Source organism: Glycine max, chromosome 11, assembly GCF_000004515.6.
Source record: "Glycine max cultivar Williams 82 chromosome 11, Glycine_max_v4.0, whole genome shotgun sequence".
Taxonomy (NCBI): Eukaryota; Viridiplantae; Streptophyta; class Magnoliopsida; order Fabales; family Fabaceae; genus Glycine; species Glycine max.
Window position 1 is genome coordinate 2,712,968 of NC_038247.2, and position 16,463 is coordinate 2,729,430.

The following is a 16,463-nucleotide window of genomic DNA, read 5'->3' on the forward strand; positions in this document are numbered from 1 at the left end:
TCTCAAGCTGACCTGTGGTAAGAGAAGGGTTGGACCAAATTTCTTACCCAAAAAGTACACATTAACAAGGAAAATTACAAGGCACCAGAATAGTCAAATCCACCATGTAGCCACTATGAATCATGGATACACTGTCTGTCATATTATATTCCTAGATTTTATTTTTATGATGAGAAGAGAACATTTTTTTTTTAATTTGGAGAATACAATTTTAAAAGTTAGGAACTTCGGTTTAATCTCATGGTTTGAATATGACCTTTTCATTTCTTCATTGCTTACTCTCTTAATATATTTTAGAGAACAAAGAAAATAATTTGAGGTAAAAATTAAAAATATTAGTGCACTCCGTGTACAAACTTAAAATTATCTATATATATGTAATGGAATGTAATTAATGTTAAAAGTTAAAATAAAATGTTAATAATTTATAATAGTTGAATGTAAAAATATTGAGAAGAAAAATAATATCAAATAAGTTTATTTTATTTATAATAATTATAAATAATATAATTTGAATCTATTTTGATGAGAACAACAAAATATAGAACAACAATGCTATGTTATTATGAAAATGTTCACACGAAGACAGTACAAAAATACTTGTCTAAACACTATTGGTTCAATATTAAACAATACCCTTTTACGGAAATCAAAGGCAGATGGGGTTTAATGGGTAATAACAATGTCAGTGCGTGTACATATTCTGATACGGATATTCATTAAGATAAACATTTTCGAAAATCAAATCAAATTGCCATAAAAAATACGTTTTTATTTTTGAATTTCTTGTTATCAATTTAACTTTAAATTTTTTATTAACTAACACTTAATTATTCAAAACAAACTCCCTCAAAAAAAAAAAAAACTTCAAAATGATTTTACTCAGTTTTAAACATTTCTATAACTATGTCAAAGGCTTTGTGCTTTGAGTGATACCCTGCGAGATTCATGTGGCTATCTCATAATCACATGTCCCCTTAATCACCCTTGGATTGAGACTAAATTACTTTCTTTTTTTTTTAATTTTTATGGGAGAGACTAAATTACTTAAAACTTAATACTTGTAATTTGGCTATTTGATTTGTATATCAACAGTGGTAGGACCCTGGCATCAAACTCCCTTGTCTAATCAAACGGTGATAATTGGGTTTGTGACAACAAATAGTCACACAGGCAAATTTATTCCTTTATTTTTTAAACAAAATACCACATTAAATACTTGTCAACATCATGTCATCACACACGGGACAATATAAAATTACGAATTAGCATTTACGTCTTATAAAATAAAGAGAAAAAAACTATTCATAGCAGCAGGAACAAAAATTAGGAAAGGCCAAAAACATCTCCTTGTTTCTTTCTCCTTTTTTTTAGTGGGTTTCCTTTTTTTTTTCCCTCTTTCTTTACCACAACTCTTTGAAACAAAAATAAAAATGGATGAAGAAGATGGGAATACTTTTAGGTTTTATTATTATTTGTCGAGGATTTGAAAATAGATGATTAACAAAGAAGAAAAGTACATAGTCAACAGGATATGTGCAATAATATTCCCCTACCCCTCTGTTTCCTTTGTAATAAGATGAGCTCATTGTTTTTAAATTTTAAAGTTAATTAAACAATAACAAAAAGCAAAATTGAAATATTTAAAATAAGATCAACAAAATTCCAGAAGAGAAAAATAAAAAGAGAAAAGAAGCTGAAACATTTTACTTCTCATACAATACAAGAGGTCACATATACAGACCTTCTCTCCCTCTCTCTCTTTCTCTCTCAACATTCTACCTTCTTTTCTTTTCCTCTTTTCACAACCATTTGTGAGATTCCTCCAATGTTCTTCTCTCTTCCATTGGATTGTACAGATTCCCAGCTACACTACACACATCAATCCCTTCAATTCTAGTTGCTGTGGGATTGTTTGTTTATGTGAAAAAATTTTAAGGACTGTAAAAGACAAAACTTTTCTGGGTTTATTGGTTTCTGCTTTATATTTATTTTTTCTTCTGCAAACTATCATTCTGGGTTTGCTCATAAAACAAAGCCTTTCAAGATAACTGTTGTATTTTTCAGAAAAAAAATCCATTTTTCTTAGCTTATTTGTCAAAAGAATAATTTTTTTTCTTTTTCTTCCTCATTTTTCTGCAAATTTTCTTCATATTCCTTTTTATTAATTTGCGGAAAAGATTGAGACATGGGCAAGCAAGGACCTTGCTATCACTGTGGAGTTACAAGTGAGTTATTGTTTCTCCAATATATATTTTTCTTTTAAGTTTTGACTTTTTTTTTTCTTTCCAAAGACTGAAGCTATATATTTGTAAATTAAGATGCGTTGAAGGAAGAGTTGCTGACCATATAAATTATGAAAAATTTATATGTTCTCTGTGTAATATTCTGGATGTATACGAATTTAAAAATACAACTAGTGTTGTTGCCCATAACATTTGCAATTGAAAGTTGTGAAAAATTGTGTTGATTTCTCACTTATATGTGTCTTTGCACTCTTTTGTTGTTTTTTGTTTCCTTGTCCATGTTTCAAATCCGAGCCAGTGTAACTGGTGCAAAATTAAGCTTAGAGTTCATTGAAGTTGCTCTTTGCATTGATACGAACAACACCTACAGCTGTTAAGGTCTTTATCAAAGAGTCAACCCAGAGTTCATGCCTTACTATTTGGATGGAAATGAGATAAGGGAATTATGCATTTGTAAAATGCCAAAAGTTAATTAATTACTGTCTTTTGAAAGGATTTTTCCAAATTGTTTTCATTTTCTCTTCAAAGCAATTTCTCACCGTGCCTGAAGATATTGGACAAGCATCCTCAGACTTGTCTTACTACTCCCTTGCTTTCTGGCTGATGAATAATCAGTACTTGTCCTCTTCGTTATTTTCTTTTCAATTCTTCTCAATTCGAAACTATTAATATTTTCGAAATACTTATCAGCTATCACCTTAATCGAACTAATTCTGCAACTTAAGACTTCCACTGCTTTGCTTACAATTCCAAAGCACTTTCCAAAGTGTTGAAGTCATTGCAACTGGTTTTCTGTTCAATACACTAGCACGGTCTTTTGCATATAGTACAATGGTTGCAGTCCCTAAAACAAGGGAATGTTTCATTTAAACTTTCTTAACTTTGATATCTTGAGTGAAACATTCCAGTTACTGTCACTCATTTCAGCTAAACTGCAATCATTGTCTTCACTATGAGTCTACTAGTGTTCTTAATTTGAGTCTTGCCACTAACTGCTTCAGGTAGAAAATCAATATTGTTTTTCTTGCAAGAGGTTATTGACGTAATGACGTGTATCAGTCTTAAATGTTTAAAACCAGCTGGCTAACAAAAGTTAAATACTCATCATTAATGAAAGGAATTTATAGGTCCTTATTTAAGTAAATACTGACAGATGATATTATCCGAACCTTGAAGCTTTTGTTGAGTTCAGCTTTCTAGTATATGAAAGATACTACCCGCTGTAAAATATTTTAATCCAAGAGGTTTAAGGTATTTCCCAGCATCAAGCTTGACATGTATTGTTTTTATATGCATCATGAATTGGATTATCAAGAAAATATGAATATGTGATTGTTAGTAGTCTATCAAATCTGTGTTACGTCTCTATTCTTGATTACAAGGGCTCTAAATGTTTGTAGGTTTCTGACAATTGAGCATTGCAACAGGCACGCCACTCTGGCGCAATGGACCACCCGAGAAGCCAGTACTATGCAATGCATGTGGGTCTCGATGGAGAACAAAGGGAACTCTTGCAAATTATACCCCTTTACATGCTCGAGCAGAAACTGATGATTATGATGATCAAAGGGTTTCCAGGATAAAGAGCATATCGATAAATAAGAAGAAAGAAGTGGCATTGCTCAAACGAAAACAGAACCATGATAATGTAATGTCTGGAGGGTTTGCACCTGATTACAACCAGGGATACCAAAAGGTTGTAGATGAAGATATTAGCAACCGGTCGAGTTCAGGATCAGCTATCTCTAACTCAGAGAGCTGTGCACAATTTGGTTATGGTGGCATGGATGCTAGTGATCTGACAGGTTGAATTAAGATCTTTCTTCACAACTGATTACAGCAGCATTTATCATTTTGAAACAAGTATTGATTTTATTGCCTGTCCAGGTTTATATTAGCACAATCCAGAAGAGGATAATGGAACGAAGGAAAATGAAAAAGAAATATATTAGTTTCGTAGTCATTGGTTTTCCTAAAAGAAAAACAAATGAACTTTGTTTTAACTATGTACGGTTGTGCTCTTCATTGACAAAAAGAATTGAAGAAGTGGTTTTAATATTTTACCACCATGAAGCTCTAATTATACTTGCCAACATTTGTAATGGCAAGTCCAATAATTAGACATGGTGGATTATTTGTTTTTTGTTTAGTGTGTAACAATATGTAGTACTTTTCCCTCCCAATAATAGAATGTCAAGTCTTGCATATATTTTTCATCTCTCTAGTTCATTATTAATTTGACTCAGATCAAGAACTTTTACTTTTGTGTTATTATGCAAAAACTTGTAATCTCCAGCATATAAAACAGGTAACCCATTGTCTTTGTCTTTTATGAAATCATGTAATTCTAATATAGATAGTTTGGCTAATTTAGGTCCTGCTCAGTCAGTGGTCTGGGATGCCATGGTGCCTTCAAAAAAGAGGACATGTGTTGGTCGTTCAAAGCCTTCTTCTGTTGAGAAGCTAACAAAAGATTTATGTACTATTCTTCATGAACAACAGTCATATTTTTCGGCATCTTCTGAAGAAGATCTTCTTTTTGAAAGTGATACACCAATGGTCTCTGTTGAGATAGGACATGGAAGCGTTCTCATTAGGCATCCTAGCTATATAGCTCGTGAAGAAGAGTCTGAGGCTAGCTCTCTTTCAGTTGATAATAAACAATGCCCAATGAGTGAGGCATATTCTTGTTCTGGTGGCATTCTAATGCATAATGATTCCAGTCGCTTGAAGTCTTCATCTCTGGAAGTTGAAAAGATCGGGAACTCTACTGGTCAAGGAGTGCTGCAGGAACAACTTAAAAGGCATGTTTTTGTACACAGTTTATGGCATAATTTGTAGTCAGCTATGATTATCATTATTTAACCTGACAAAAAAAAATTCATTTATTGTTACCCTAAAAAACACATTTTGTTGGTTTCTGCCAAAATAAAGTCTGTTGTTCCTGTATGTACGTTATGGATTTTATTTGTGCATGTAACTTAGTGAAGAATATTCAAGATAAATTAGCAGAAATATTTTTGAAGAGATAAACATGCTATGTCGATATTAATGTTTCTGTTCTTTTAAATTTCAGTGACAAGTCTCAACATGAAAGAGTACAAATTCTTGGCAATCATGAATCCCCATTGTGCTCAATAGATTTAAATGTGAGTTACACAGTCCGTCCCATTGTGCTCAATGGATTTAAATTATGTTAGTGCGTTAGGCTGTAACTGTAAGGCCTCAAATATGTCCAATTGTTGAGTGCTTAACATAATTGCTATTATGTTTGGTCAGGATGTTGTAAACTATGAAGAGTTTTTGAGAATCTTGACAAATGAAGAGCAACAGCAATTACTGAAGTTACTTCCTGTGGTTGATACTGCTAAACTCCCTGATAGGTTAGAATTCTACTTTTTCATTTGTAGTTTGTGATGTTTATGTTGCAATCGATAAAAGAACTTTCAAATTCCTAATGTTATAATTCTTATAGCAAGTCTAAATACATGATTATCTATATAGTTGATTTGTGCGAAGAATTTAATTTTCATCCGAATTTCTAACAATAATGTAGTAAATGATCCGTATTTTGTCTCAATGTCATGGACATTGCTTGAACATAATGTAGTGATGCTCTACAGTGCATTATATATATAATATGATAATATGACTTTAAGGGAATAGAAGGTGTTGAGACCTGAGACTCAGACCATCAATATTGACAACTTGTTTTGTTGTATGTGCAGCCTTAAAGTCATGTTCAATAGCTCTCAATTCAAGGAGAACTTAACTTACTTTCAGCAGCTTCTTTCAGAAGGAGTCTTTGATATCTCTTTGTTGGGGGCAAAACCTGAAGACTGCAAGACTTTGAAAATACTTGCATTATCCAATCTGTCAAAGTCAAAATGGGTAGAACACCATAATTTTCTCAAGGTTTGTACTAGTTTATTATGTTAACATTAGAAATCGTGTTGATAAATAAAATGAGTATATTGATACTTATAAGCTATTACATCTTTCTATGGATGCAGAAATATAAAAACAAAGCTGTAAAATCTAATACTATGGGATCTACTGGTACAGCATCAATTAATGTTTTGAACAACAGGGCATCAACTAATGTTGCAAATATCAAGAGAATGTGTGATAGCAGAAATCAAAACTTTCCAGGTTTGTTGAAAATCTGACATCAAAGACAAAAAAACTGATCATATGCTAAGACCTTCCAATTATTCTCTATCTAATGCAACAATAATGATGTGATTGTTGTGTATAGCTTGTACATCTCAGGGATGTTTTGATGACGGAAATGGAGTTGTTAATTTTGATTCTCTCCATAGAGTAGTTCATTTTTTCATAAATTAACAGTAATTAGTGGTGATTGAATCACCATGTTAGGTTCTTATTAATATTAACAACTAACAAGAATAATGACATATATTCATACAAAATACTATTTTTTGCTTTTAATGATTTGTAATTATATTCATACAAGACTAACTAACACTTGTATAATTTGTTTGTAGGACACATGACACGACACTTAAAATGTTGATTTTTCTTTTTTATGTAAAAAATTGTGTTATTATTGTCAACTATTTAGAACACACTGTTGGTTATGACTGTGGTTATGATTTAACTGATGAATCATTCTTATCTTAAGTCTTAACACTCATCTTGCAAATTTCAGAATTGAAGACAATAATGAGGAGCCCCAAAAGAATGATCACAAAGGCTAGTTTTGAGTGCAAAGAAGCTGTAGAAGATGGTGCTTGCTATAGTCCAAAACACCTATTTGCTTTGCCTCCTGATGCTAGTTCTCTCTTGCTGGATTCTTTCAACTTTGTTGAGGAGAGTGGTGATCAGGATCTGCTGCTAGAGGTGCCATCTAACACTTCTTTTCCACAGGCAGAGCTCTTGCACCCAACTTTAAGCCTTGGTGCTCAAGCCAGCACTGGTAGCAGCTCAGTCTACTCAAATCTTGTTCACCATTAAGTACACTTTACCAGGTTTATTTGGATGGTTAGTTATGGTGCATATTTTACATCTTAAAACATACGATGGTTTTGCTTTTGGTTACTTACAACCTTCTTTAACTTGGATTGCCAACTATGGAAGTTGGGTGGGTTTTTTCTGTATAGGTTGGTAACAAATTGTAACATACAGCATGAAATGAGGAATGATAATAATCTCCAGAAATTTTGTGTAGTTTTTTGTTTTGTGAATAATTTTGACACTTTTTTTTTACCTACAACAACAAATAAAATGAGAGGACAACATTATGGGACGTGTGTGGAGGATCTGGACAATCATGCGATCTAAAGTTAACTTTCAAAGTGTGTGACACCCCCATACCCCGACATTCTAAAGGTGCATTTGATTTGATGTATTCTTTTGTCGAATGCTTAATTGTCATGGACGAGGCAAAAGAGTGTTCTGTGAAATGAAATCATGGGTCCATAGAATAGAATTATTTGCTAGTGGCAGTATGTCAGAACTCAGTTCACGGAATTACCCAATAAATCTTTTTACGTACACAACATGTGCCGTATTTACATTCACAATGAAATTTAAAATTACGTTAAAATATTGATTATCATGATTTTAGGTAATTTTTTATTATCTAAAATCATGATAATATTAAACAAGTTGAGGAATTAATTCTGAATTTAAAAATTAATTGAATTAAAGTCATTTAATTTAGAATATAAAAAATTATAGTAAGTTTTCCTAAAAGCATAAATTGCTTTATTTACAAAAAATAGTTTAAACTAAAATTTATAAAATTAATTTCATCCAACGTCAATTTTGTAAGTGTTTAATCCAATCACTACATTTACCCAGCAGATTGAACATGACACCGGACTTGTAAAAGCAAAGAAAAGAGATTTCAAAGAGTCTTTGCGGATACATTATTTAAACTTCAATTAAATAAAAATGTTATTTTATGTTTTATTTATAAATTATAACAAACTTTATGGTTAGTAGTTAGTACTTAACAAATAAAATAGTTTAAATAAATTTAAATTTCACACAATAAACAATCATTTATAAACTTGCAAGTTTGATTCTTGCATTCCCCAAAAATATGCCAAAAAACCATATATTAATGTTGATTAGTTATAGTGATTTGTGAGGTATAATGATATATATAGTTTTAATAATTTATTGATTAAATTTATTTGAAGGCTATAGTAACTTTTAAAACATTAAATGTAAGCCAGTAGAAAAACTTGTAAATTTAATGATTAATTATCAATAAAATAAGGTAAATGTTAACCGATTTTTAGTATATTTTATTAGTATTCTTAAAGTTGTAGATAATAAGATACTAGGATCGATCAAATGGACTTGACTTGATGGATCGATTTACAATTAAAATTAATTTAGTTGAGCTAACAAAAAAGACAACTCAAATATAAATGAATTTTTAGTCCAACTCATATGTCTTGATGGACAAAATGGACTTGGATCAGGCTGGTCCGATTAATAATATATAATAAATATTAAATAAAATATAATAATTTATTAAATATAATTTAAATGACTTTGTCAATATTTGTATGAGGGCTTAGAAAGAATGAGAATCACTTTCCTTTTTTTTTGCATGTTGTGTAAAAACTTATGTCAACAACATTGTCAGTGGCATAAATGTATAATAAATAACTTTTTGCCTTTGTAATTTTTTTATATAAAATCAATTTTTATTTATTTTTAAATTAGCTTGGTGGTCCAACAGCCCAACATAGAGCTAGACTGAGCCTAAGAAATTTCAGCCCAAAAGAATACAAATCAGGCTCCCACCACTGCATTTTTATTTTTTCACTTGATGGCTGGGGCTAGGCTAGCCCATATCGTCTATTTTGTCACTCATAGTCGCTAGGCATGAGAATAAAAATCAAACTAGTGGGGACCCATCTAACCTCACCTTGAGTTTGATGAGAAAAACTTGCTTTGATGGGAGTTGGATCAGGTTTGGAATTCCTTGACTTGAGGAAGCAAGGACTAGGACATGCTTGAGTATGTCACTTCCGGCACTTCCCCTGCTCCCACCCCCACCCCTACCCCTATACCCATATCGCTAAGTATATTTTTATGATTATTATTAATAATATATAGAGTAATAATTTTAATAGTTAAATAAATAATATTATAATTATAATACTAATTATAACAAAATTGAAAATTATACGTTAACTAAAAATATAATTTAATTCTTAAATATGTTTAATTTATTTATTGTTTATTAAATTATATATATATTTTAATTGAATTAAACTATAATTAATAATTTATGATTTATTAAAGTATTTTTTGGTACATAGGAATTAAAGATAATATTAAGAGATTTATAATATTAACGATCCTGATCAATCGATTAAAATAAATTCTTTTGACATTTATTTCAAGTATATGAACAGATAATATATTTTTTTAAATATGAGATGAATTTCTTGAAAGCTTTCTCAAACTCAATAAAACCTACTGAAAATGAGATTAAATTTTAATTTTTCACCCTTATTTTTTATAAACCCAAATTGGAACTCATTTTCCATTTTGTGAGAACGAAGATGGAAATAGGCAAACTAGTTCCAGCCCACCGGTTACCATCCATAGTGTATTCTCAAAATCAGTGAAGAGGGCATAGTGTAACATTTGGTGAGCATTTTTTAGGGAGATTTTGGAGTTGTTGAAAATGGAGGAGAGATTTATGTAATTTTGTCATACTTAGTCAAAAACTATACTTGAGGCTACCTGTTGAAAGTTAAGACTAATCTGAGTCATTGCAATCCTTCTCTTGCTTGGGGTTCTCATTGAAGGGTTCGGGGTTCCTTCATGTTTTGCTAATGGTTGTTTTTTCATTCCAATCCCTCTCCCTGTCTTCAATTTCACATTTTCCCCCATGTTTCAATTTCAGGACGGACGCTTTCTTATCTTCGTTTCTCTTCGCTCGCTCACACTCACAGGGGTCCCACTCCTATTCCCCATCCTCCGCCGCTACGGATTTCGCTTCAACCCCAAGGTTCCCATCTTTTTCATACCCTAACATCCCTCCTCTTTTTCCATGTTTATGCCTCAATTGTTGATTCTTATTCCTTTTTAACTGTATTATATTAGAGGGCTTTACTTTAACCACTTGGGAAGGGGAAATTTAAAGTTGAATGCAATGTTAAATGATGTTCAATTGCAACATTACGCTTTGTTTTGGGTGGTTAGGTTATGACCTTGGGAAAGGGGTGTTCTGAAAAATATGATTAGGGTTGATCATGGTCTTTAAGCTAAGGTGCTGAGGTGAGATCACAAGCCTCTTTGGAGTGCCTTTTTGGCTCAACTGATGCATGGCTTTAAATTCTTAATTCAAGGAATTCCGCAACGCAATAGCAATAGCAATAGAACTATGGCACCACAGTAGCGGCTATTTAACAACACTGCGCCATTATGTATAAGATGATGAAATTTGAAACCCATAAAAAATCATATTGGCACTCTGAAACTCTTGTCTCATTCCAACTGTGTTGTTGGTCTTCAGGACTCTCCGCAGCAGTCTGTTTAGTTTTATTGTTAAATGATTTGGGTTGGCGCAGTGGTGTAAGGTTTCACTGCATTAACATGAGTGAAAACGATTTATTTAGCAGGAGAACCTGTGTTCGATTCCCACTATTTGCAAAATTCCCTTGGTTTAGCAGCAGCCACATACTACAAGTGGGATAACTCAACCATAATCTTTGACCCAGTGGATTGGGGACACCCGTGATCTCTGAGACTCTGACCCAAGACAAAAAAAAAGACCATCTTACTCTGTTATTTTTACCATGAGCGTTATGGTTGAGTTGTTAATCTATACGGAAATATTTTGCTGCTTTCTTTTTGTAATTTGGAACACCTTTCTTTGATAGGGCATGTGATTTTTGGCATCTCTTGGTGGGAGTGGGAGTTTCAAGAGTGTGCTGATTTTGGAGTAATCTAGAGGAATGGCAACACCAGTCAGTAATAGTCATTTTGAAGAAGGAAGAAATAAGAAGTCATTGATGGAAAACGAGGAATACGCTTTTCTTGCTAGGCCCATGTATAAGTGGCGGAAAGTTTCTGCTGTTCGTGATTTCCCCGAAGGATGTGGACCATTTGCTTCGAGGATTGATCCAGTGTTAAACGTAAATATTGCAGGTTATGGTTCAGCTAATGGTACAATTATTGAGGATAAGAATGGTGAACATTTAGTGGGTGATACTGTTAAAACTTCCAATTGTGAAAATGATGGCCAGCATTCTGAAGTAAAAGATTCGCTTCTTACTGAAACTCTTGGTCAAACAACTGACAGTGGTTTAAATAAGGAAAACCCCATAGTCTCATCTCCTCAAGTGAATGGGTCTACTGCAGAACATGAACCTGCAAAAGTGACTATTGGTGAAACAATTGACTCTGGTTTGAATAAGGGAAACCCTGCTGTTTCATGTCATAAAATGGATGAACTTACTGCAGAAGATGAAGCTGCAAAAGTGACTATTGGCCAAACAACTGACTGTGTTTTCAACAAGGAAAACCCTGTGGTCTCATCTCATAAAGTGGATGGGCCTACTGCAGAAGACAAGCCTGTCAAAGTGCCATTAGTGGACATGGAAATTTTGAATACAGAGTTTGCAAGAACTGCAAACACTGTAAAATGTGACTCTTATATGTTGAAGTCATCTTCTCAAGTGGGTGAAGTGGTTATGTCAGGTGGTTCAAAACCCTTATTGTCAAATGTCAATATATCTGCTGGTTCTAGTGCTTGCATGGTGGAGCCTGTAACTAGAAGGTATCTTCCTCGAAGAAAAGTTTCAGCTCTCAGAGACTTCCCAACTTTATGTGGACGCAATGCTCTACATCTCAGTAAGGACAAGGATGTGTGTCTAGAGGGGATCTCTTCTTTAAATAACAAGAAACTGTGTCTACAGAACCTGGCCGTAGATGAAAACAATCCATTGAAAGAAGTACGAGCCTTGGCTGTAGATGACAGTCCATTGAAAGAAGTAGGAACCGTGGCTGTAGATGACAGTCCATTGAAAGAAGTAGGAACCGTGGCTGTAGATGACAGTCCATTGAAAGAAGTAGGAGCCGCTGATGTAAAAGAAATTAAAAGTAACATCCAGGATGAGTATGGTTGCAAGAGAAAGCTTGTGGACATCCTTAAAACTGATTCTGAAAGTAATGCTGCAAAGAGAGTGAAGAAACCACTGGAGATCAAGAGAGACAAGCATGTTACACTTCGCGAAGAAAGTAATCATCGTGTTAAAATAAATTCCAAGGCAGTGGTAAAAGAGCAAAATAGGGAAGAGACAAGGCCTTTGGTTCTATCACATTCTAAGCATAAGTTGAAAGGGAATTTTAATGGATCACGGGTCTCATCAGACAGGAAAGTAGTACTAGGTTTGATGGCCGAATCAGAATGTCCTTGGAGGTCCGGCAAAGGTTCCTCCAAATTTAAGTTCAGTGATGCTAAAAATGAAGGCAAGAAAAAGAAAGTAGCTTCTGCATTGCCAGATAGGTCTAAAACAGCTATCAAGAGTAAAGGTGCACTAAGTTATTCTGGGCAGAAGCCTTTGAAAAAGAAAAAAGGAAATGCTACTTCTGAAGGTATGAGTGAATTAGTAATTTGGGAAAAGAAGGATAGTCTTGACCCTAATGAAAATAATGAAGACCTTCAAATTGTTCTGAAATCACATGAGTTCAATGTAAATGTTACTCCTTCTCATTCTAATTTCACTGGTGATGAGGGTGACTCAAATGTGACCCGGAAAAAAGTGATAAAAATATTGCGGTTGTTTCAAGTTGTTTTTAGAAAGCTTTTACAGGAAGTAGAATCAAAGTTAAGTGAGCGAGCAAATGGTAAAAGAGTTGATTTAATTGCTTTAAAGATCCTTAAGGAGAATGGGCATTATGTTAACTCGGGCAAGCAGATACTGGGCGCTGTCCCTGGGGTTGAAGTTGGTGATGAATTTCAATATAGGGTGGAGCTTAATATAGTTGGCCTTCATCGTCAGATTCAGGGTGGCATCGATTATGTGAAGCACAATGGTAAGATCCTTGCAACTAGTATTGTTGCGTCAGGGGCTTATGCTGATGATTTGGATAATCCAGATGTCTTGATATATACAGGGCAGGGTGGGAATGTGATGAACCCTGATAAAGAACCTGAAGATCAGAAGCTCGAGCGGGGCAATCTTGCTCTGAAGAACAGTAGTGAGGAAAAAAATTCTGTTAGGGTGATACGTGGTTCTGAATCAATGGATGGAAAGTGCAGGATATATGTTTATGATGGATTGTATGTGGTTGAGTCTTATCAGCCTGATGTGGGACCACATGGGAAGCTGGTTTTTAAGTTTTTCCTGCGAAGAATTCCTGGTCAACCAGAGCTTGCTTTGAGGGAAGTGAAGAAATCTAAAAAGTTCAAAACAAGAGAAGGTGTATGTGTTGATGATATTTCTTATGGAAAAGAACGAATTCCGATATGTGCTGTGAACACCATAGATGATGAAAAGCCCCCTCCGTTTAATTACATAACTAGCATTATATACCCCAATTGCCATGTCCTTCCTGCAGAAGGATGTGATTGTACTAATGGATGCTCAGATTTGGAGAAATGTTCGTGTGTAGTGAAAAATGGGGGAGAGATTCCATTCAATCACAATGGGGCTATTGTACAAGCAAAACCTCTGGTCTATGAGTGTGGACCTACTTGTAAATGTCCTTCAACATGTCATAATAGAGTCAGCCAACTTGGCATAAAGTTCCAACTTGAAATATTTAAAACCGATACAAGGGGATGGGGTGTGAGATCCCTGAATTCAATCCCTTCAGGAAGTTTTATCTGTGAATATATAGGGGAGCTTCTTGAGGACAAGGAAGCTGAACAAAGAACCGGTAATGATGAGTATCTTTTTGATATTGGAAATAACTATAGCAACAGTGCTCTTTGGGATGATCTTTCGACTCTCATGCCTGATGTACACACAACTTCTTGTGAAGTTGTGAAGGATGGTGGTTTCACCATTGACGCTGCTCAGTTTGGTAATGTGGGGAGATTCATCAACCATAGTTGCTCCCCTAATCTTATTGCTCAGAATGTCCTTTATGATAACCATGACACCAGGATGCCTCACATAATGTTCTTTGCTGCTGATAACATTCCTCCCCTGCAAGAGCTGACTTATGATTACAATTATGAAATAGATCAAATTCGTGATTCTGGTGGCAATATAAAAAAGAAGTATTGCCATTGTGGTTCTGTGGAATGTACTGGCAGGATGTATTGATGGCAGGATGTATCGAGGGTCAACAAGGTTAATTAATGTAATTGTGTTTTTCTGCAGTCTTAATGAAAATTCATTAATATCCAAAAAATTTCCAACTTGATTTTGAGCTTGAGCCATTATGATTGTTGCTGTCCATACCTCTCTCTACAGACTCGGTTTGAATAAACTCAATAACTTAAAGGAGAAAAATAAATTAAACTTTTTATATATTAAAATCACAATTTATGTATTTTATCTTTTACAGAAATTCTCATGTGGAAAAAGTTTGATTCATTTTCTTCCATAAGTCTGTCCAAAGTGAACCATAATATTAGCTTGTCATGGGGGATTCTTGATAGGCTTCCAAATATTCTGGGTTTTTAAGTTACATTGAGCTGACGTTTAAGGTGTATATGATAATAATGTTAGGAAGAAGTGTTAGTCATCAATGTTCTTAAATAGCAGGGTGACAGAAAATTGACAGGTCACAGTTTTATGGTCGTGGTGTAACGGGTTTTACATGACTTGTGGTGCCCATCACAATTGTAGCAGAAAATTGCTGAGAAATAATTGTTAGTGAAATGCCAGCAGTTTTTTTTTTCTTTTCTAAAAGTAAAGTATCTACCGTCCAAAGTTACGATACTAATTTCCGACAAAGTAAAGTTATAGTTAAGAGATAATTTTTCTCGTCCACAAATATTATTCTATTCACATAACTAGGAATCAAACTCCTTTCGAATGCTTAAAAAATTTAAACTACTACTTACTTGAGTTACACCAAATGAATATTAATAGTATTTTTCATGAATAATAATCAGTCTTACTAAATTTTAATAATAGTTTGTTTAGATGATAATTAATAACGGTACACGTTTGTCTAGAGGGTTATCAGAAAGTGAATGTTACAAGAGTTTGATATTCACGGTAATTTTAATGAAAACAAAATGTACTTATATGTAAGCAAGTAGATCTTAATGTAAGCAACATATTTTTTTATAATATTTTCACACAAATTACCTTATATTATTAGATTTGTTTAATTAATATTTTTTTATATAGAAAATTGGCCAGCAAAAGCAAATTTGAGCTAAACATCTAAACTATGTTGGCACCTTTAACAAAAATAGCTAGAGTAGCAAGCCAAGAGATAATATTAACAAAAAGGGAGAAAAAATAACAAAAGCCATGGGGGGCAACAACGTAACATGACCCATGAGCAACCAAACTAACTAAACCTGTAGTTCGTAAGAACATATTTATTCCTATAGAATTCTGTAACTATAAATTGTGCCTGCGGGATAGAATCCCTCCCACCAAAAGAAATCATTGAGGGCAGGGGCTCTGTTGGCAAGTAAATCAATAATTTAATTGGTAATTCATTAACATTAGATACTTAATCACATTTCTTCAAAAAAATCCTTATTCAATTATAAGTATTTTTTAATTATTATTAAATAAGGTTATTGTTTTAAGTATGAAATTCACCCAAATAAAGTATCAAATTCATTCTTATAATTTTTGTTGAAAAAATATTAGGCGGAGAATAGGGTATTTTCTTTCCGAACTCAGCAAAAAAGAGAGAGGGTATTTTCTTTCCTTTCGATGGCTGTTTGGCAAACAAAAAAGAGAAAGCGCTTCCTACTTCAATACTTTTATTATTCTCCCTGTCCACATTACCTTTAAGCTTAATACTAAATTTGATTGAGCTAGCTGTTCTGATAGGAATCCACTCAATAAAACGTAAGACTTAAACATTAAAATTCAAGTACTTTAAATTGAGTTTGAATTGAACGATAACTTTTTTTAGCTTGATTTGATCATGACCTGAACAACTTTAGCTCACAAAATCCCAAAAAAATTAGATTTTGATGGGGCTGAAATTTCATTTTAGAGACTTTCATTAAATTCTTTAATTTTTCTTTTTTACCTTACTTGATATAACTTGCAACCTGCATCCTACCGG

General features: G+C 33.5%; 2 protein-coding genes across 4 annotated transcripts; both read left to right on the forward strand.

Moving 5' to 3' along the window:
- Positions 1 to 1,693: 1,693 nt before the first annotated feature.
- Positions 1,694 to 7,436, forward strand: LOC100798504 (GATA transcription factor 26). Its single transcript, XM_003539037.5, has 8 exons — positions 1,694 to 2,228; positions 3,674 to 4,051; positions 4,621 to 5,050; positions 5,323 to 5,395; positions 5,526 to 5,629; positions 5,975 to 6,161; positions 6,260 to 6,398; positions 6,919 to 7,436. Exons 1-8 carry the CDS (start codon positions 2,189 to 2,191, stop codon positions 7,221 to 7,223), a joined length of 1,656 nt encoding a protein of 551 aa, XP_003539085.1. The 5' UTR covers positions 1,694 to 2,188; the 3' UTR covers positions 7,224 to 7,436.
- Positions 7,437 to 9,739: 2,303 nt separating this feature from the next.
- On the forward strand, positions 9,740 to 15,112 carry LOC100776895 (histone-lysine N-methyltransferase, H3 lysine-9 specific SUVH6). 3 transcript variants are annotated; one of them, XM_006590521.4, is made up of 3 exons: positions 9,740 to 9,887; positions 10,147 to 10,251; positions 11,126 to 15,112. In XM_006590521.4, exon 3 carries the CDS (start codon positions 11,201 to 11,203, stop codon positions 14,519 to 14,521), a length of 3,321 nt encoding a protein of 1,106 aa, XP_006590584.1. In that variant the 5' UTR covers positions 9,740 to 9,887; positions 10,147 to 10,251; positions 11,126 to 11,200; the 3' UTR covers positions 14,522 to 15,112. The 3 variants fall into 3 exon arrangements, with proteins under 3 accessions (XP_006590584.1, XP_006590581.1, XP_040862518.1); XM_006590518.4 differs by having other exon boundaries at positions 9,748 to 10,049; XM_041006584.1 differs by having other exon boundaries at positions 9,759 to 10,049; positions 10,446 to 15,112.
- Positions 15,113 to 16,463: the final 1,351 nt, after the last annotated feature.